The sequence below is a fragment of the Saccostrea echinata genome, unplaced genomic scaffold (assembly GCF_033153115.1).
Source record: "Saccostrea echinata isolate AGI-Se365-2 ecotype Australia unplaced genomic scaffold, CSIRO_AGI_Sech_v1 ptg000002l, whole genome shotgun sequence".
NCBI lineage: Eukaryota > Metazoa > Mollusca > Bivalvia > Ostreida > Ostreidae > Saccostrea > Saccostrea echinata.
Genome location: NW_026889751.1, coordinates 14,559,088 through 14,582,941, shown reverse-complemented (window position 1 = coordinate 14,582,941; position 23,854 = coordinate 14,559,088). Strand labels below are relative to the sequence as shown.

At 35.2% G+C, this 23,854-nt stretch overlaps 1 protein-coding gene across 1 annotated transcript; it reads left to right on the top strand.

Annotated features, from left to right (window-relative positions):
- Positions 1–3,391: 3,391 nt before the first annotated feature.
- Positions 3,392–5,590, top strand: LOC133178057 (uncharacterized). Its single transcript, XM_061312825.1, has one exon. The coding sequence runs from the start codon at positions 3,392–3,394 to the stop codon at positions 5,588–5,590; it is 2,199 nt and encodes a 732-aa protein (XP_061168809.1).
- Positions 5,591–23,854: the final 18,264 nt, after the last annotated feature.

The window sequence follows — 23,854 nt, the reverse complement described above, 5'->3', positions numbered from 1 at the left end:
TGTCTTTACGCCGAAAAAAAATCCAGTGAATTCGCAAATTTTGATGGTCAAATCATTAGCGTATCTAGGCGTATTTTTGATTGGTCACTAAGTATGGACGACCAGATAAGCTCAATTTAAAACAGTGCTTCTACCAAAGATCTACGTAACATCGGTCGCATACGTAAACTTATTACAGAAAGTGCCCGCAAGACCTTCATGTGCTTACTCGTCACCTCGCGATTGGATTACGGAAACGCATTGTTATACAGGTTGAGTTTGAGTTCCCTATCAACAATCAAGACTACAAAGAATTCAGAATACCGCGGCCTGAATTATTACTAGGACTAAGAAGCAAAATCATCATGAGCGGATCTAGAAAAGGGAAGGGTCGGGGTCCGGACCCCCCCCCCCCCGGAATTTGCATAGTTATTGAAAGTTTATACTGAAGCAAATAAAAAATGACTTTCACTCCCCATAGATGTGGACCCCACCATTACTACCATGAAATAGGTGTATTTTACGTTTGGAAAATGGACTTAACCTTTGTGTGTGTGTGTGTGTGTGTGTGTGCGTTTTTTTGCTTGTCAAGAAATTTTCTGGGGTTGATACTTTTTGAAAGGGAATTTTGGTTTCGTTTTTTTTTTTTTTTTTTGCTTTTTAAGGAATTTTTGGTTGGAAAGAATGACTGCATTTAATTAACGCCGGGTTTTGGGTCTTTTTCGGTTGCTTCTGTTGCTTTTATATCTAAACCTTATTTCACTTTTGTATGTTTATGAAAGAATCCTATCAAATTGGAACCAAATTTAAATCTTAAAATGATTTAAAATAATTTAATGTTTTTTGTCCTTACTGCTTTCAAAATATAGAGAATTTACACTTACCTGCCCTTGATTGAACATTAGAAGTAGGGGAAAAACCAGGGTTCTGGACCAGTGTCCTCCCATAGAGTTACTATGGAGGACCTCCTGGTATCCTCCCAGGGTGTGAGGATACCCATGACGTCATCTAATGAATTTAATTAACAAATTAATTATGAATTTAATTAACAAATTAATTATGAATTATCAATTAAAGGTTAAACAAGTGTGAGTTAATTCAATGAGTATAATTACATATCCCCCTTGACTGTAGACTCCCCCTTGACTGTGAACTACCTCCTGACTGTGAACTACCCCTGACTGTGAACTACCCCCTGACTGTAGACTTACCTTGACTGTGACCTCTTATGACCTGGGTTTTTTGAGAGTAATTGAAATGTTTTATTTATCAAAATGATGCAATATGGATTTTTTTACATAAAACAAAACATATTAAAGATCAATGCATTTATTTTATTGTTTTGATCAAGTCGCTGTCAAGCGAAACACAGGTGAACGCAATGTGTGTTGTAATGATTAATAACGCCACTTCTATTTAAAGAGTACAGGTAAACTTGTCACGACAAGCATAATGGACAAGATTAAACTGGTTTAAACTGGTTTAAAAATCAACAATGTGACGCCATATTGTTTTTGTTTTGTTTTTTTCAAACGTGCTTTTTTGATATTTTTATTTATCAAACTGTCTAGCTGTTTACATCTCTTAGAACGTTATAATGATCAAGAATCCTCACAACGAATCTTAAACCCTTGGCTAGCGAAGGTGACGCTTAACATCATTTCAGTCATTTTAAAACAGTGACAATAAATGAAAAGTAAAATGAGCAATGTATCAAAAATTTACGACATAAATTTCATTGATATGGCATATCGGTCAAAAACGTTAATCCAAACTAAAGTTACAAACTTTTATTCATGATTGTCCTTAATATTCATAAAATGTGTGCCACACAAAAGAAACATCAGGCACACACTTATCCATGACCTAGCGAAGTGAAGCGAGTGAACCCAAGCGAGACACCGGAAAAAGCGTCAAATCTCGATAGCGGGTGGTTTAATCTGATGTAGTATAACAATTTTTTGGTTCATTTTTTTTAATTATCCAATCAGATTTAAGAGTTTTTACAGTCAGTCGGACAGGTATAAAAAGACCGATAATAATCAAATTCATCACTTTGTGGTGGACCAGACGGTCAGGTATGTCACTCTTTCTTCTAAAAGTAGGCTAAAAAAAAATAATTTAAAATAAAAGTTAATCATATTTTAATGGAAATGTTAGGATTGGTTTTTTCTAAATTGTGGTTATTAATTATATAACTTTTTAATAATACTGATATGTGTTTTTCTTTAAGTTGAGATTATCTTAGATAAATAACATGCACTTGTTAAAAGTTTCATTCATTTTAATAACACTTTGAGTCTATTAATTTGTTAAATTTTGTTTTTGTAGAAACGGCTTTAAATAGGGTTTAATGTATCCAACTGAAGATAACAGAGGCATCGCTCAGTAGTCTAAGTATTACAATCAAATATGAATACAAGCAATTAAGACAAGATTAACAATATGGAATTAAATTTTGAAGTCTGAGACATTGCTGCACATGAACACGGTGTACCGATATAGGGCGATGTTACTAGCTCATTAATTCATTTTAATAACACTTTGAGTCTATTAATTTTTTTTAATTTTGTTTTTGTAGAAACGGCTTTAAATAGGGTTTAATGTATCCAACTGAAGATAACAGAGGCATCGCTCATTAGTCTAAATATTACAATTAAATATGAATACAAGCAATTAAGACAAGATTAACAATATGGAATTAAATTTTGAAGTCTGAGACATTGCTGCACATGAACACGGTGTACCGATATAGGGCGATGTTACTAGCTCACAACGGACAGGAGAGCGTTAACGTAACATGTCCCCGTTATTATCGGGAAGACCTGTCCGACTCAAGTTCATGTGAGCCTACTTCGGTGGGCGGAGCTCCGTCCCTGGTGACAGGGATGTTGATGGCCGTGCAATGATCTTGAAACTGCGGTTTCTTAATCAGATTTCAGCGCTATCTAAATAAAATTTAATCTGGATCCCTTATGCATAGTTTTCTATTAATTACTTATTTATAGTGTCTGAGACATTGCTGCACATGAACACGGTGTACCGATATAGGGCGATGTTACTAGCTCACAATGGACAGGAGAGCGTTAACGTAACATGTCCCCGTCATTATCGGGAAGACCTGTCCGACTTAGATGTTGATGGCCGTGCAATGGTTTTAAAACTGTGGTTTCTTAATTAGACAACTTTTTCCTGATTGAATTTTTAATTAAAAAACTTTATATCATTATTATTTTGATTATTTCCAGACTAGCTGTCTAAAATGAAGTCGGTCATATGTAATTTGTGTGGAGCATCATTTACACATTCATCAAATATGTATCGCCACTTAAGGTCAGCTCATAAAAGCTCTGGACACAAATGCACTACCTGTGGCATGCAATTCAAAAGAAAAGATAACTTCCAACGCCACATGAGAATACAACATCCAATGACACATGTTGCAAATTCTGGTGCTGAGAATCAAAACTTTCTAGTTGATGAGAACAACATTAAAATGTCAACAGAACCACAACAGAACAATCAAATAGGAGGTGGCCTTACTACCGATGAAACTAGTGATTGTATTACAGAAGATGAGGCAATAAATGGAAATCTCAAGGTTTACAATTTGCCCGCTTTAAATAAGACGAAATTCGACCCCCTCCAATTCTTACATTCCAACTTTGACAAAATTAAGAAAATTCTGAAAGTCGTCCTGTTGAAAAGACAAAGTGTTAAATGGTATTTAACAATGCAAGTCCGCTTCAAAAAAGAAAAGAAAGATCAGACGGAAACGGTGGAGCCTCATTTTCATGGACGTTGTCATATTGCATTAAAAGTTGATGATATGGAACAAAGCCTACAAGATAGCATAAAAAAGATAATGACTTCATTTCTAGAGTATCAGAGACAGGGTAGCAATTGGACACTCGATAAAATTATAGGATTGACCTTAAATGTCGCCAAGTACAAACCTTTACGAGGATCAAGTTTTATCCCACTGCCAATCAAACTGAGAGTCAAAAAAGCCATTGTGAATGTTCAAAATACAGACCAGAAATGCTTCCAATGGGCAATCTTATCTGCGCTACACCCAGCAGCACACCATGCTCAAAGGGTTTCAAATTACGTTTCATATGTTGATGAACTGGACTTTACTGGAATAGAATTCCCAATGCAGATGAAGGGCATTATTAAGTTCGAAATCAAGAATGGCATATCTGTCAATGTTTTTGGTTATGAAAAAGGATCTGTTTATCCCATTCATTTGACAAAGCAGCGTTTCGAGCGTCACGTAGATCTTCTAGTGATAACGAATGGACAACGATCACATTACTGCTGGATTAAAAACTTTAATAGACTTCTAGCAGATCAAAACAGCGATCGCAACCAATATTTCTACTGCTATTGTTTACATGGCTTTACAAAAGTAAAACTGTTGGAAAAGCACAGACCCTACTGCAAAGTGCATGGAGCTCAAAGAATAGAAATGCCTTCAGAGGAAAATAAGTGGCTGAGCTATTCTGACGTTTCCAAGCAACAGAAAGTTAGTTTTGTCATATATGCCGATTTTGAGCGCATATCCTCCAAAATTTCAATATGTCAACCCAACGTTTCTAAGCCAAGCACAACTAAGCTAGCAAAACACACTCCTTCGGGGTCTACATATAAGATTGTTGGACCAGATGACAGTCTTACGGAAGATCACGTGACATACCGAGGAGAGAATGTTGCCGAAACGTTTGTTGATCACATGGTGCAAGTGGAAGAAAGGTTGATTAAAATTCTCCGGAACCCTTTACCTCTTGAAATGTCAACAAACGATGACAACTTATTTCAAGCTGCTGAAAAATGCCATATATGTATGCAAGAATTGCGTGCAGATCGTGTTCGCGACCACTGCCACGTAACTGGAAAGTTCCGAGGTGCTGCACATAATACATGCAACCTTAACCTGAAACAACGGGAACGCATACCTGTATTATTTCACAATTTAAGGGGATACGACTCCCACTTAATCATGCAAGCAATTGGAAAAATGAAAAACAAAACCCTGAACTGCATTCCACAGAACCATGAAAAGTACATATCCTTTTCAATGGGAAATGTGGATTTCATTGATTCCTTTCAATTTCTGTCAACATCTCTAGAAAAACTTGTGAAAAACCTTTCAAAGGAAGGTGTAGAGAAGTTTAAGCACCTTCATCACTACATTGAAAAGCGACATCCAGGTCAAATCAACGAAAAGATGAATTTACTCATGCGCAAAGGGGTGTATCCCTACGAGTACATGGATAGTAGGGAAAAATTTAGAGAAAAATGTCTTCCAGAGAGATCAGCTTTTCATAGTAGTATTGATGATCAGGATTTGTCAGAAGCTGACTTTTATCACGCACAGTCTGTTTGGAAAACATTTGAGATGTCCAACTTAGGAGACTACCACGATCTCTATATGGAAACTGACGTCATTCTTTTAGCTGATGTATTTGAAAATTTTAGAAATCTTTGTCTTCGTATTTATGGACTAGACCCAGCACACTTTTACACTGCCCCGGGACTGGCATGGCAAGCGGCTCTAAAAATGACAGACGTCCATTTAGAACTTTTTACAGACCCTGACATTCATTGAAAGGGGTCTGAGGGGAGGCATTTCTATGATATCACAAAGATACGCCAAGGCTAACAATCCATATGTAGAAGATTACAATCATAGCCAACCAAACAATTACCTCATGTATCTAGATGCAAACAACTTATATGGATGGTCAATGAGTCAAGCTCTTCCAACACACGGGTTCCGATGGCTTTCCAGGGAGGAAATAGATTCTTTTGATATTCAACATATCAGTGAAGATTTTAAAGAAGGCTACATTTTATCAGTGGATCTTGATTATCCAGCAGAATTACATGACCTTCACAGTGATTATCCGTTAGCACCAGAACCATTTGAAGTGAAACCAAATATGCTATCTCCCTACCAGCAAGAACTACTCAAAGAGCTGAATCTTCTCGAAACATCAACTCGAAAATTAGTTCCGAATCTCCACAACAAAACCGATTACGTAATTCACTATAAGAATTTGCAGTTATACTTATCACTCGGTATGAAGATCACTAAAGTTCATCAAGTGCTTGCATTTCAACAGGAGCCATGGTTGAAAAAGTACATTGACTTTAATACAAGCATGCGAAAAGCAGCTAAGAATGACTTTGAAAAAGACTTCTACAAATTAATGAATAACAGTGTGTTTGGAAAGACAATGGAAAATCTCAGAAAACGAGTAGATATTCAGCTTATTCACCGGGAGCAAAGGCTTCTTAAGGTCACCGCGAAACCAGGGTTTAAATCATTTAAGATATTCAACAAAGATCTGGCATCGGTTGAACTTACAAAACAGAATCTTGTCTTGAATCGTCCTATATACGTTGGATTTTCCATCTTAGAAATGTCAAAGGTACTGATGTACGATTTCCACTACAACCATGTCAAATCCACATATGGAGGAAATGCAGAGTTACTGTTCACAGACACAGATTCCTTATGTTACAATATTTTTACAGAAGACTTGTACAAGGACCTGGAGAAAGTAAAGCACCATTTTGATTTCAGCGATTACCCAAGCGATCATTTTCTATATGATAGCACCAACAAAAAGGTCTTGGGGAAAATGAAAGATGAAACCATGTCACAGCCTATGACAGAATTTGTAGGTTTGAGGCCAAAAATGTATAGTCTTACCTACGGACCAAGTGAAAAACGCACAGCTAAAGGTGTCAGCAAATCGGTGATTAGATCGAAATTGCGCCATTCGTCGTACAAAGAATGTTTATTTCAAAGAGAATCTCACATGGAAACCATGATTACATTTAGATCAGAAAAACATCAGATACATACAATTGCCTTGAACAAGACAACTCTTTCCCCCTTTGATGACAAACGTTATATATTGAACGATGGAATTCACACATTAGCTCATGGACATTGGAGAATTTCCCATGATGCAATGGCAATGACTATTTAAGGAGTGATATGAGAGAGACTGATCATTTGATGTTCTACAGTCGAGGAGTAAGCATCGATCATCATGAGTCAATGTAAATTCTGCCCAAAAACTTATGTATGGCCTCATGATTTACAGCGTCACTTGAAACTGAAACACCCGATAAAAGAAAAAGGATATTCCTCAAGTTTCAACCAACACCAGGAATATACCATGTTGACCCAGCAGCAGCAGCAGCAGCAGCAGCAAGAGTTATACAGCACTTTAAACAGTCAAATGCAAGAAGAAGCCTTTTTAACGCAACAAAAGATAAATGAAGCTTCAAAGAAACAATACCAGGAAACACATCTTAAGCAGCAGCAGCAGATGTTTCAATTTAAGCATCCATTTACTGCAAACATATCGGGACCAACCTCATGTGGAAAAACGTATTTTGTCATATTACTGTTACAGAACTGTTTAACCAAAATTGCTCCCCCACCAGAACGAATTATTTGGCTTTATAAACGGTGGCAACCTTTGTATGACGTCATAAAGGATACGGTTTCCCCCAGCGTGGAATTCATTCGAGGAATACCAATGGATTTGGAAGAGGATTCTTTTTTAAATCCTCAAACGAGAAATGTGCTGATTTTAGATGATATGATGTCAAGCGCCTCCAAGGATTCCCGGATCAACGAACTGTTTACGGAAGGGAGCCATCACAGAAACCTTTCAGTCATCGCTATTAACCAAAACTTGTTCTACAATAAAGATCCAACCCAAAGACGAAATTGTCATTATCTTGTTCTGTTTAAAAATCCAATAGACAAACAACAAGTGATGACATTGGCTCGACAGATGTATCCTGGTAATTCCCAGCAATTGATAAGGCATTTCAAAGAAGCAACGGAAAAACCGTTTGGATATCTTTTAATAGATTTAAAAGCAACAACGCCTGAATCTATGCGCATGCGCACTGAAATTTTCACAGACATGCCTATAAAAGAACACAAACCAGAGACAAGAAGTCAGTTGCAGAGATCTTCCGAAGAAGAAAGGACGCATCTAAATAGCTCTGGTGAAGTAAAGAGTCAAACTTTTGAATCCACTGATTCATCTTTGGGTCCTGTGATGGCATCTTGTGATGATTGTGGACTCGTATTTGATGGTACGCATGACCTCCAACGACATATCAAGAGATGGTGCCCGGAGAATGATAATCGTAAACAACTTCCTCTGGATGAATATAAGGAACCACTAAAAAAGAAGCCGCATATCTTTCAGTCAGATGAATACGCAATGAACTATGAAGATGATTCTCCTAATGCATCAACAGAAGAGGACTACTTCAAAAGAATGAAAAAAAGATCAAAGGTTAAAAATGAGGATACGTGGTCTGAAAAGTTCAAAAAATTTCGAAAAGAGGGATTGTCTAAAATGAAAGCAGAAAATAAAGCAAATAACAAAATGCAGGAGTCCAATTTTATCGCATTTTTGGACCTATATGGAAAAACTATTCTGGACATGTTAGACTTGAAAGGTGGGCAGATCCACGGGAAAATAATGAATAGTATTGAAAAGTTCCTTAAAAAGGGATATGAAAACTTACCGGCTGTTCGTATGGCTCTCAGGAAATACAAACATCTCCTTGAGGAGATGATGTTTTTAACAGATGATGAAGAAACAGATGATGATGATGATGAAAATGATGACATGGATTCTGAGGATGAAACTGAGGATGAAAATGGTGAATAAATTGTCCTCTATAAATTTATGTAATGTAGAACTGTTCCTTCATTTTACCGCTGGATATTGATGAGGAAACATGTCATGGGAGAACTATTTACAAGAAATTTATTACAATCCAAAAAATGCTGGAAGTTTTTCGGGACCAGACAAATTGTTCCGATATGTGAGAAAAGATGGTAAATATGTTATAAGCAAATATAAAATTAGAAAATGGTTGCAAAAACAAGAAGCTTACAGTTTACAAAGACCACTACGAAGACAATTTCGAAGAAACAAAATAATGGTAACCGGTATAGATGACCAATGGTCTGCTGATCTCATGGATATGGTAAAGTTTGCCAAGTATAATGAGGGATACATGTATATTTTGGTTGTTATCGATGTTCTCTCAAAGTATCTTTGGATGCGTCCTTTGAAAGACAAAAAGGGAATTTCCGTTGCCAATTCGTTGCGGGAAATTTTTCTAGAAGGTAGAGTGCCCAAAAGAATACGAACAGATAAAGGACAAGAATTTCGATCCAAGGAAGTTCAAAAAGTCTTCAACGATTATGACATAACGCACCTCTATGCTCAGAATGAAACCAAAGCTGCAATTGCTGAGCGTGTCATCAAAACTATTAAAACGAGGATTTATCGTTTCATGACTTACCAACAGTCGTATGAATACATAGACAAACTTAAAACATTTGTCAAAAGCTACAATAACACTCACCACAGAACGATTGGCATGACACCTAAAAGTGTCAACAGTGGAAATGAAACAGCTGTATGGTGGAAAATGTACTGGCCAAGGAATCATGCAGTTTTTAACAAGACAAAGACTGTAAGAAAACCATTTAGATTCAAAATCGGTGATCGAGTTCGACTCACTCATATCAGGAATCCATTTTCTCGAGAATATGACGAAAGGTGGACGGGTGAGATACTATGAGCATTCGTCATTTCTCAGAGGATTTTACGTGGGGGTTTGCCTGTCTACCGAGTAAAGGATTTTGACGGAGATGAAATCAAAGGAACTTTCTATCAATCAGAACTCCAAAAAGTAGATGTAAAAGACGATGACCTCTGGAAGGTTGAAGAAATTTTAAAGACCAGAGGAAAGGGAAGAAATAAACAATATTTTGTTAAATGGCTTTATTATCCAAAGAAGTTCAATTCTTGGATTAATGCGTCTGATGTATCTAACTTATGAATAGATGAGTGTACTACCCTGGAAAGGTCTAACTTCAGATTTCATCATATCAGAAAAGCGTACATATACACAGATCGCATGAGTATGATATGATGGATGTTAGACGGCTCTTACAGTGTAAATAATTTTTATTGTACATTATAGATTAGGGTGTGTGTCATTGTAAAATGGACTTGGGGTGGCTCTCCGACCCATGCTTCATAATTGTAACGGGGAAAATAAAAATCTAATTAAAAATAAATGTTGTCTCTTGTCACTGATTCAAAGTTTGTTAGTGCAACGCCTGATTGTGATTGAATTAATTATTGTTGTAAGCGGGGACTATCTCATAACACCTTTGTTGACTACTCTATGATATTGGGAGACTAATTCAAATGATTCTTTTTGGACAAATAATATCATTAATGAAAAAGAATTATTACATAATGTCATATTTAGCCTTACCTCCTTGAAAGTTCCTCTAAAGTTAGTTGAATTGAATCTGTGTTAGACTCGACTGCGTTTGAATCATATCATTTTGAGATTACTAGTGTGTAATTAATAATAACTAAGTAAATTAATTGACACTCCGACTGTGTCTGAATCATATCGTTTCAAAAATTATGTAATTAATACTAATCAAAATAATAATTAATTTTAGTTGATATTTCATAATCAATTAATTTGTTAATTAAATTCATTAGATGACGTCATGGGTATCCTCACACCCTGGGAGGATACCAGGAGGATCCTCCATAGTAACTCTATGGGAGGACACTGGTCCAGAACCCTGGTTTTTCCCCTACTATTAGATATGCATGAGAGGTGGAGCTAACATTGTAAGAGTGGGTCTAAAATTAGACTTGATAAATAATAATGACAAGTTTGAAAAAAAGAACGTGATCACTCTTTCCAATCACCTTCTCCATTCTGTATGCCACAAATACACTACTGACAAAGGTTTCAAAACGAAATTAACAATATGAGCACGTCAATGTAATTAAAGCAGGTTTTATATCATTTAACGTGTTCGTACACAATGATTCATGACAATGTTCTAGTTAGCACAAAACATGCTACCTTACAAGTCACGAGACGGAATTTAGTATTCACAAAGTTACCTGAGGCATGAAATCACGTGATAAATTATCACAACCCTTGATTACCTTGATTACAACACAGACAGCGAATGTAAGAAGAAACAGTTTTTTAAAAATCTTTTTAACCATGAGCGCATGTTTGTCTATTAATCTCCTTTTGACACATTATTATTTATGCAAATATACAACTATTGTTAAACGTAGAACAATAGACAAACATGTGCTAATTATGTATGAAGTCAGTACAGTAAAAAAGTGGGCGTCCTCATTATCAAACGGAGATTCAAGAAATTGTGATGACCCCTGCCTTTGAAAACAGATTCGAACTTCGTAAATACACACTTTTATTACACATGAAGTAGTAGATTGGATGTTGACCATTCTTGCAATGAAAAGAAAAATGCTTGTTTTGAAAGTTTATTTTGTCGCAAATTTCGCATGTCCTGAAGTGCAGCCATCCTTTGTTTTCTGACAGGGATGGGCTCCCCCTGGAAAAAAATCCTGGATCCGCGCCTGATCATATCACACCAGTCCTTATTTCTTTGCATTGGTTGCCAGTGGAATTTCGGATCCAGTATAAAATATTAATAACGGTATTTAAGGCATTGCATGCATGTCACCCTTATATATTCAAGACCTTGTAAATTTGTATTTCACAGCGAGATCATTGCGTTCTGAGAATTCCAGGTGTTTAGTGTTTAGTTCAACCTCGTGCGCGAACCAAGTCATATGGAAATCGACGTTTCGATGTAAGCTTTCTGGAACAGTCTCCTGGCAGATTTGAGACACGAACAAAATCTACATAGTTTTAAGAAGTGTCTTAAGACTCACCTTTTTAAAATGGCTTTTTATCATTAATATAGTAATCATTTAAAATTTTATGTTCTTGTTTATACACACACTTTATGGATTCCTTTTGTTTTGTAATACTATTTTATGCTTTAGGGTTATTATTCCCCATTCATTAATGTATATACCATAGTTAAAGCTACTTTAGGATCAAATTTTTAAATAATCTTTATTATTTTTTTAAATATCTATATGTCTATTTCAGATTCTTAATTATGTGTTAATTATCGTATACATGTATTTTATATTTAATGTTTAAGCGCTTTAGAGTAATTTTAATTATATTTAGCGCTATACAAATTTTTATAATAATAATAATAATAATAATAATAAGGTACACTTTTTCTTGCCAAGTTGTTTTTGAGAAGATTTTTCATGACTCCATCCTATTTTTGATTAATTCCCCTTGGCAGCTGACTTGGCCCTTCATTTAAACAATTTAGAATCCCCTTTACCTTTGTGCCAACTTTGCTTAAAATTCCCCTAGTGGTTCTTGAGAAGACGACAAAAATGTGAAAAGTTTACAGATGGATGGACGGACGCCAGACAACCGGTGATGAGAAAAGGTAACTTGAGCTTCCAGCTCAGGTGAGCTTAAAACAATATGTATACCTCTAGAGTATTAAGTTATATTACAAGATATATACGCTGATAAAACTTGACATCAATCTGCAAGTGTCTTCAGCTTTCTAATACTTTCTCTATGTGATGCCATACCTTTCATGGTTGAGTAATTTTTAACATAAAGTTTTGTTCACAGTAACCTAGATATTCCTCTGATCAATTTTCATAACTGTAAACCATGTAGTTAGATAATTATTGCATATTACATCACCCTGCATTTCTTTTCCCCTTCAGTATTTAAACAAAGAGCTGTCAAAGGAAACAGGAAAATTATTAGAGGAGACTGAAAAATTATTAAAGCTGTGCTCTAGAAAGTAATATATTCCATTGTTAGCAGACCTATTTTTGTATTCATATGAAGCAGAATTTATTCAAAATCTTATACACGAGGCCATCATTAAAAATATCTTTGTTTCCCCTAACCCGACCCAAAAATCTCAAGTTGGGTCGGTAGGTAGGTAAATTATTTTTTTCTGACAGCAGCTTTTGGAATACATTCTGAAAAATTGAATAATATCTTTATAAATAAGAAAGAACAAAAGAAACCAATTTTAAACCGAATATCATACAAATGTAGCAACATATATGGTAAATTGATTCACAAATATTATTCATTTGAACTTGTAAAATATCTCAGGCCAGCATAAATTTATTGAAATCGAATATTTACAAAAAACACAAGATTCGCAAATACTGAATCATCGGACATTCGAGTACATTTTTCAAACCTACTATCATCTTCGAGTACTTACACAGACAAAATATCAAGGGCCTCGCGTGGCACAGTAATTCTAGTGTTTCGTTTTGGAGTCACGACGTAATTCGGGAACTAATTCTAAGCCACAGGTCCCGACGTGGGACTTGCAGACCGGTGTCGCATAATATTTGGTCCGCCTCGTTTAAAGGTCCGGGGGGACCTAATAGGATAACATATAAGGTCCGCCTTTTATAAGAAAAGGTCCGGCCCGTATAAGAAAAGGTCCGCCGAAGTTTAAAGGTCCGGGTGGTGCAAAATGTTTTAATCTTGACTTAAACACATAAAATTAAAGAGAGTTTGTTTACATCATATGAAGAAAGATTAAGGATTTGCCCTAGCTGTTGTGTTTATTTTTTTGTACAATATATCTCTTAGGGCAGGAATTGCTACTCCATGTTTAGTGTGCTTTTAGCAATACCGTTTAGGGCAATGATTTAAACAAAAAATGTCGCATTTATTGGGCTTGTGTTTGTTTTTCCCCAGCATTTGCTTTGTGTAAATTAGGATGATTAAAGGTGTGAAATCTGCCGGTGTGTATAGGCAATAAAACAATGGGGGTGTGAAGTATTCGTATACCTGACAGGTACCTGCTGGTAGAGCCCGCGGCAGATAGCAATGACAATGTAATGGTCATCTGTTTGCTTTAAATCAATAGATATGAATTCTCTATTTTAATAAATTATGCTGAAGAAGAAATTATAATACTATTATGATATTCATGCGTACACATCAAAATTGTGATATAATTATATAATTATATATAGTCTATTTTTATTACAATATTTAAACACCCAATTTTATGTTAACGCCCCCAAAATCTACCTAATTCAAGATCAATAGTATACCGCCTGTCAATCATTAAAAAAACAATAGCTTCTGATTTGATTGACGGGCCAGCCACGTGGGCTACGTGATAATCTGAGTTTGCATGTTTTGAAAACAATTACCTGGTCACGCGTCAAACACTTTCATGTACCGTCTGAAAGGTCGCTTTGTATACACTCTGGTTAAAAAAAAATCATGTCGCTGTTATATTGGTTGACAATTTTATTCTTTTAAAATAATTGGGAGTAGATAATTAAACAGTGACTTCGTGATTTTTTTTTTCAATCTCCACTACTGTTTCGTACTTGTTAGCGATGTGACGTCCAAGATAACTGTAGAACTTTTCGAAGAAAAATTATCGGATATTCAAGCCCTCTTTTCTTTCAATAACTTCAGAGATTAGGAGAGAGAAAAGGTTTCTTTAGCAGCACAGACTGATAATTCTTCCGAACCCCTTATTCAACCTGTGCCTTGATTTGAAGAATGTACATTACGCCCTTGTCGACCTTGCACTTGGGTATATCAATTCGCCGTAATTGGAAACATTCGACCCCCTCCCCCACCATTTGAAAATTATAACAAATTGCAATGGATTAAATAAGAAAAGATACTAATATAAATAAAGTATCGTGTATCTAACGCCATGAATTACGAAAGATTCTTTTTATATCCAAACCAGTAAACAGGGCATAAGTACACGTACCCTCGGAAATGGCGAATATTTGGACACCATTGTTCGCCAGAAAAGTAAATATTCCGATCGTGGTAAATGTCCACACAATAAGTGGAATCTTTTATTTCAATATTCACACTTAATATATATTTTATAATAATTTCTTTTATTGGCGATTAAAATATTGATATGATTGCTTTATAGTTTTCGCCCGTTTTTTTTTTTTTATTTTACGATTTTTAAAAAAGATGTCTTTTTAATTTTTTTTTCATCAAAAGATATAGACGAAAACGCTAAGTGTACAAATTTTATATTTCAGTACATAATTTATTTCACTCAAAACTATGCACAAAACGCGTAATGTTGACCCTGATTACCAAAAGCCGGACTTCCTGTGTAATGCAGCGTGTATAGGGATTTTTGACATCTTGAGTATTGGGGCTCTCCAGGTAAATAACACCAGTGCTACCAAGACCACTCCCCCTCCTCAGGTAACCGTACGGTAAAAAAATTGGGTCTTTAAAGAAATTTCTTATTCCAAGTGCATGTAGAGTTTAATACTAAGACCGATAAAAAATAAAAATATGTATATGCTTCCCTTTAGTTTTAACAATTAACTTGTTTTCAGTTTATAATAATATTTTGCCCTTTATTTGTGGATAGGGTAATATATAGCCTAATGTTGTATTCGATCTGTATTTACTGCACAAACAAAATACATGTAATGTTAAAGCTTAAAACAGGTAATTCAATATTGAAAACATATACATCAGATTTAAAGTATAATCATGGTTTGGATTTAATTCTTTCTTATAAAAATATCACTCTTCCTCGTCATAATGAACTACATATGAAATAATATTTCATTTTTGTATTTTTTTTTTTTTTGCCAAAAGAAAAAGAAAAAGAAATTACACATTTTACTGTGAGTATAATAGACAGACTGTGGGATAATCTAGCAGGCTGTATTGCATGACAGATTAAAATTTGAAATCATTATTGTAAAATATTTTCTTTTATTACCGACATGAAGCATTTTGGGCAAAGTTGAATGTCCAGTTCTATATACAAGTCATTTATGTATCTCACGTCTGTATGAACGGGGGAAGGGGGAGGGAACATCAGTTGATCCTCTTCCTTTTTTTGCGTATCAAGGAATTTCTATTTTCTACATTAATTTGTGCTATAATCCCCCCCCCCCCACAAATGCACCCAGAAATATACTGACTGATTGTTTCTGGGGACGTTGTCAAGCGTGCGTCATATTTCCCATTTCAAGCTACATGATATGTACATTTTCGTGATGTCGACTAGAAGCGTTTCAGTCTAATTTTAAATCAAAAATATATTTCTTTTATAAAACGCTGATTATTTATGAATATTTATTTTATTCATTTATGGAAAGTGGCAACTCACGGTTATCCGAAGAAAAAAGGTAATTCATGGGGTTTTCCATCATGAGAGTCCAAGCTGCAGACAGCTCAGTATTACGTTACGCTACAACTCCATACCAAGTAGTCCCGGAGAACTGACACTGTATGGAGTATGACTGAGAGTCATACTCCATACTCTCCGGGACTTCTTTCCCTACGAATAATGATATGGAGTAATACTGAAGTGTCTGGAGCTTGATTGAGAGTGATCTCCCGTGTAGAATTTTCTACGCGGTGAAAACCAATAAAGTGTATTGTTCAGTACCACTACACCTGCTCAAGACATTCGGCAAACCTCGGCTGATTCCTTCACCTTGATGAGGTACGAATCGGCTGAGGTGTGCCGAGTGCTGCTCAAGAGTTTTTGAAAAATTCTTTACGAAAGCTAGGAACTTTGCCAATCTCCTTAAATTATCCTTTTCGAAGTCCTCAGTCGTTCTCCGTGGTAACCATGGAGGAAATAATACAATCGGTCTCATGTAGTCATGACAGAATTTTTGAAGTTCGATTTTCATAAATGCTATACATTGCACATATGTTGTTTCGGATATTACCTAACAATTTTGAATAATGATTATACAGGCGCGGATCAAGAATTTTTCCGGGGGGGGGGGGCATCCCAGTCAAAAAAATTTCTAACCCAAAAATTTCTTGACAAGGAAGAAAAAAACCGTAAAATCCAATTCCATTTCCAAAACGTGAAAAGCACCTATTTCGTGGTGGTGATGGTAGGGTCCACGTTTTCTAAGGGGGCCCAAAGTCATTTTTTTATTTACTTCAGTATATACTTTTAATAACTCTGCAAATTCCAGATTGGGGGGGGGGTCCACCGACTCCCCCCCCCCCCCGATCTGCGCATGTTATATGAATAATTTCGGTAGTGGCTGGAGAAATTTCCGGTAATACATTGCATCTCAGGTGAGGAAGAGGGGAGGGGTGGCAATAACACTGCTGTTTATCATCAGCAAATTTATTCTAACATATCTTCCAATGTAAAACATTAATCACTATTGTGACCCCACCCTACCCCAGGTGTCATGATTTTTATAGATATAGCGCTAGCCCCACCCTACCCTCAGGGTCATGATTTAAACAAACTTGAATTTACACTACCTCAAGATACTTCTATATCAATGTGACTAAACATGGCTTTGTTGTTCCTGAAAAAAAGGTTTTAGAATTTTTTTCCTATACATTCACATGCTAAACCCTGACAGTGCATTGTGGCCCATCCTACTCCTAGGGGGTCATGGTTTGATTAATTGATTAGGGTTTAACGCCGAGTCGGCTATATTTCAGCCATATTCCGGCGGAAAATTAATTTTATATGACCTGTTATCATGGTTTAAACAAATTTGAATCTACAATAACTGAGGATGTTTCCATATCAATCTGACTAAAGATGGCTTTGCTGTTCTTGTGGAGAAGATTTTTCGATATATATATATATATATATATATATATATATATATATATATATATATATATATATATATATATATATATATATATATATATATATATATATATATATATCCTATGTAAAACTTTGATCCCCCATTGTGACCCCACCCTACCCCGGGGGTCATGATTTGAACAAACGTACATCTACACTAACTGATGATGCTTCCATATTAATATGACTAATCATGACGTTGTTATTAAGAAGAAGATTTTTGAAGACTTTTTCCTAGATATTCCTATGTAAAACCTTAATCCCCCGTTTTGATCTATTTATTACAAAGAGAAAATTATAGACAGGGTTTTTTTCTGTAGCATGAAAAATAGAGAAAGGGGCAGGGTGGACCTTAAAACGCAGTATAATAAAAGCCCCGCCTTCTGTATTTCAGATATCGTACTATTACAAGGCGAAAATTTTGAACAGGTTTATTTTCATAGCATAAAAACTAGAGAAAGAGGCAGGGCGGACCTTAAAACGCAGTATAATAAAAGGTCTGCCCTCTGTTTTTCAGATATTTTACCATTAGAAAGCAAACATTTTGGACAGGGTTTATTTCCGTAACATAAAAACTAGTCAAAATGACAGGGCGGACCTTAAAACGCAGTATAATAAAAGGTCCGCCCTCTATATTTCAGACATCTGACTATTACAAGGTGAAAATTTTGAACAGGGTTTATTTTCGTAGCATAAAAATTAGAGAAAGAGACAGGGCGGACCTTAAAACGCAGTATATTTAAAGGTCCGCCATCTATGATTCAGACGTCTTACTGTTACAAGGCGAAAATTTTGAACAGGGTTTATTTTCGTAGCATAAAATCTAGAGAAAGAGACAGGGCGGACCTTAAAACGCAGTATATTTAAAGGTCCGCCATCTATAATTCAGATGTCTTACTGTTAGAAAGAAAACATTTTGGACAAGGTTTATTTCCGTAACATAAAAACTAGTCAAAATGGCAGGGCGGACCTTAAAACGCAGTATAATAAAAGGTCTGCCCTCTAGATCTGTTTTTCAGATATCGTACTATTACAAGGCGAAAATTTTGAACAAGGTTTATTTTCGTAGCATACAAACTAGAGATAGGGCGGACCTTAAAACGCAGTATAATAAAAGGTCCGCCCTCTATATTTCAGATATCTTGCTATTACAAGGCGAAAATTTTGAATAGGGTTTATTTTCTTAGCATACAAACTAGAGAAAGAGGCAGGGCGGACCTTAAAACGCAGTATAATAAAAGGTCCGCCCTCTGTATTTCAGATATCTTACTATTACAAGGCGAATATTTTGAACAGAGTTTATTAAAAGTTATCGTATCGTAAAAAAAAACTCGTTAGAATGGCAGGGCGGACCTTAAAACGCAGTATAATAAAAGGTCCGCCCTCTGTTTTTCTTTTTTCCCACATACATGTATCTCACTTACAAAGCAAAAATTATGGAAATGCTGTAAGTTCCTATTGTTTTTTTTTTCTTTGTTGGTTTGTGTGTTTTTCCAGGGTAAAAAGATAATTAGGTTTTTAATTTTAGGATGGACGCTAAATTAACTTAGAAAACTCTTGGAATGGCCTAATTGTGCATAAGAATTGCATATATACTACATGTAGTAGTGTACTTTTTTTCATTTAATATGCTGACAAAAAGACAAAACTTTAATGTCAATTAATTATCCACTCTATGTACGTTTGCAGGAGATGTGTCTACTGTATTGTATATCTATATGCAACCATAAACATCTGTCTGAAGGGACCAAGGATATATATTATTATTTAATTAGTAATGTTGATGAACTATAACACCCCCCCCCCCCCATCACACACACATAAATAAAAAAGAAATAGCCGCTTAAAGTCGTAGAAAATCTAATTTAAACCAAAATCAAAATAAATATAAAAAATAATAACAAAAGAACACGACTTGGTGGTGTTTTGTGAATTTTTATATCAGTCACGATCTCAACAGACACTTTCCTTTTTATTTTAGGGGGAAATACATGTCAAGTTGCTCTGTAAAACCCCTTCAGTTTGTAAATAGTATGGGTGGATAAGATTCTCCCTAGTAAGAAGGTGGAAAAGGAGAAAATTCTGTACTGAAGCGTACTGAGTATTTCCTATGGTGGATAATAAAGCCGGGGTTGTTTCTTCCAAGCTCGCTGCATGTGATTTCCGAAATTGTGCATTGCACTTCCGACATTTTTTGTTTTCATTTTACAATACAATCAACACTAAGTCTAGTAAAAATACAAAGTTTAGTAATAAAATGCAATAATTTCAATAATAAAACATGCAATTTTTGATCACCAAATTTTAATGCCCAATGAATTATATGTGTTTGAAAGCACCGAAAAACAGAATCTCCTCAACTTTGATTACTTTATTCCGTCAAACATAGTTTCTGTATGTCATAAATTCTACCTAAACCTTTCTGATCTCAAATTCAGTCTGATTATCTTGATTTGAAAAGATGAACAAAAATTCACAACTTACACTTACATGTGTCCGAGGATAAAATCGTCATAAGATTCTTTTAAATATAAGCAGAACTTATTATTTGGAAATCAATGAATTATTCTTGATTTATTCTTTAATTTTTTTATAAGGGAAATTTCAATTTTGTTTTCATTGCCGGAAAAGTACTTTATGATGATAAATGTCAGAGATGAAAATTTTAAAACGTCAGAAATGAAAACTACAAAATGTAGGGAATGAAATAAACAATATTTAAAAAAAAAATCCCGGAAATAAAATCCTATGCTAGGCTCATTTTCCAAAAGGGGAGGGGTCTTTAAACCCAAGCTCGTTTTTCCGGGAAAAAATATTAATGCGGGAGGAAAGTCTACAACATCAGTACTTTTTAAACTATTTGACATGTATCAGCATAATTTTGCTATACCCCACCCACCAAAAATACAACAACACCATTTATAATCTTTTCCTTTTTTGGGGGAGGGGGTATTTTATTGCTTAAAATGTTCAACTCGATTGACTTTGGTTTGATTTTGCCAATTAATGCACATCTTCCTTAACCAGTGTTAACCCCGGGGTAATATCAAGTAGAATGAAATAATCGTTAGTCTTTAACTGGATAAGAAACGATGGTTATAAAAACACGGGGGATATGCGACTTCAAGTTTCGTCAGGTGAGACAATAGGCCTACCCCCCAAAGCACAGACATGTTGTTTTAACAACAACGGGATAGGCTAGTACACCGTAACACAAGTCCCGGTCAAAGTGACCCTCCAATTATTTTATAGTTAGGTACAATATGAATCGTAAGAATTATGCATAATTATTATTAATGATATAATGAAATATCTTTCGAAAGATATGAAAATTCTTTTTGGGAAGTGGAAGTCGAACGTTGTTAGGAAATAGACTGTAATGAAATGATCATTGTTGGACTTACGAACACCATATACTGAACAATGTGCCAGTGAAGGTATGCGTATTATATATATGTATTTTTTTTTTTTATTTTGCAATGATAATATTGATATCACTTAAACTATAAAAGACACATGTCGTACATGATTTTCCCATAAGGTAACTCGATAACAGATCTTTGCATCTTTATATTTTTTGTTTTGTGCACTACCTGGGAGGTATGTACTACGATAAGGAGCAAACAGTTAATCAGTGCTAAAATCAAATTTTGAATAATTTTTTGATAGATAATTTGAGGTTTTGTACTGAAATATATCATAGTATTAGAAATATAATTAATTAAAATTGGCTAACGAAATCCAGCAACTAGCGAGATATCGCAAGACTTGATCCTTTTAGTATATATACAATGTACATACATGTAGGTCCCTGGAACTCCATTTTGCTGGGAGGGACACTTTTATAACAACTATACCTTAAATAATTTAAAAGATTAATAAAGCAAATTAATTTCGAATCAATAAAGGAGAAAAATCTGCATATTAAACCGATGGCGGACCTTTTATTATAGAGGCAGGCCGGACCTTATATGTTATCGTATTAGGTCCCCCCGGACCTTTAAACGAGGAGGACCAAATATTATGCGACACCGGTCAGTCGAACAAGACCATAGAAAACGAAGGTCCAGTGTCGGAGTATACATGTAGATGGCACGTAAAAGATCCTTTACTGATGCTTAATGATCAAAGGCCATAAGTGCCGAGTAAGTCTAAATTAGGAGCCCTCCACCGGCCCAACAAATTTTAAAGGTATTTTAAAGCAAAGAAACAACCTGTTTTCAAGGGCCTAACTAAAGAAAAATAAACTGGGCGTCTCGGGAAGCCGTTCCATAAGCAAATTTTAAAGATTTCAACACTATTTGGAAATAGTGTACACGTATAAACAATATATAATTTACCAAACCATATCTAAAATGATTAAAGTTTCATATATCTAATGTTATAATCACGGAGTCAATACCCCATAAATAAAAGGAATAAAGAAACGACATTATATTTATCAAATGAAATAATCATACAAAGACATATTTACAACTCCTATGGTCCTATTTAGTAAAAATAGCATCATACATGAACTGTTTATTTGATCGAAACGAATCAAATGCAGTGAAATTTATTGATGTGTATTCACAAGGAGCGCCCCTCATCTACTCATGAGGTAGGCTTTGCTATGCTTACTACGTACGTTAATTTTAGAAGACACATTTTTAAATACCATATTAACACTCCTTAGTCATGGCACATTAATTCACGAGATGTCTCAAGAGTGTAGGATTCTAATAAGTTAAAGATATAATAAGATTGATACGTCACCATTGTGTTTTATAACACGAACTAACCCTCTGAGGCCACATGTTGTCGGCACAAAATGAGAGTAAAACAAAAGCCGCCGTTCTGATAAAAAACGGATTTTGATGAAATTTTATTTTATAAATATGACAAACAATAAAAAAAATTGAATAATCTTATCAAAAAAACTTTTCAGTCGGCACGATTTAAGTGGGTCGGTCGCGTTAGGGGAAACAAAGGTATTTTTTATTTTGGCCCGAGAAAAAGAAATCTCTTGCCTTCAACTCAACATTTAGATATATCGACGAAGTATTATCAATTAACAAAAGTTATTTCCATTCATATGTCGACAGGATATATCCCAGTGAGCTTGAAATAGAAGATCCCACAGAGTCTGATACATATTTGGATATTTTACTAGAAAAAGACATTAATGGTAATCTAACAACCAACCTTTATGATAAACGTGATTACTTCAACTTTTCAATTGTCAACTTCCCTTACTTATGCAGCAATATACCCTTATCACCTGCATGTGGGGTGTATATCTCTCAGTTGATTCGATACACAAGAGCATGCTCTACGTATGAACAATTTCTAAAATGAGGCAAGTTATTGACATACAAGTTGATGAAACAAGAATATCAACAGTCTCGTTTCAAGTCATCATTTCGTAAGTTCTATGGAAGATACAATGACTTTGTCATCAAATACAATCTATCATTTAGTCATATGCTGACTGACGTTTTTCATACTAATTGTTAGGCCATTATTTACACACTGAATTGTTGACAGAATTTTCCGTTATTTACCGATAATGACAATGAGCACGCGACGGGTGTGTCCGGTCGGCAGGGGATGCTCACTCCTCCATGGCACCTGATCCCATCTCTAAATTCTGAGGTCCGTGTTTGCTCTGCACCCGATCTGTATTGTTTTAATGTACTTTGAGCTTGAATACTGTTCGTTATCTCCATATTTCATTCAACATGATCTATCTTCGTGAGGCAAAGATTTCAACGTATTGCATATTCATATAATTTACAAATAATTTCGTTTGATTAAGGACTAGATACGCTAAGACCCCTTTTTAGCCCCTGATTTGGAAAGTCTCTTAGAGCAATGCAGTAGTTCATAAAAAACCTGTTGTCTTCCCTGTTAAAAAACAAATATTTGAATGTAAGTGATATGATACAGAGGTTACAATAAAATATACACTATGTATAGGATCATTCATATGAGTTTCATCTTTTCTGGCCCACTGTTTCTTAAGATTTTTAAAATTACCCAACGAAATTTTTACTCCTTCTAATTTCCTCCCCTTGAAAGAGGTCTTAGGCCGCCTTAAACATCATTTGAACAATCTTAAATCCTCTTTACCCAAGGAAGCTTTATGTCAGGTTTGGTTCAAACTGATCATGTGGGGAAGGAGGTTAAAAGTTTACATGTCTTAATTTTATGAAAGATGTAGCAGTGTCACCTTGGCTCCTGCAAATAACACAAAAATCTGATTCAAAGTCAATTAAATATTAATTAAAAATA

What these genes read in the sequence shown, in the direction of transcription:
- LOC133178057 (XM_061312825.1), top strand. Translation starts at nt 3,392, where the DNA reads ATGAGAATACAACATCCAATGACACATGTTGCAAATTCTGGTGCTGAG.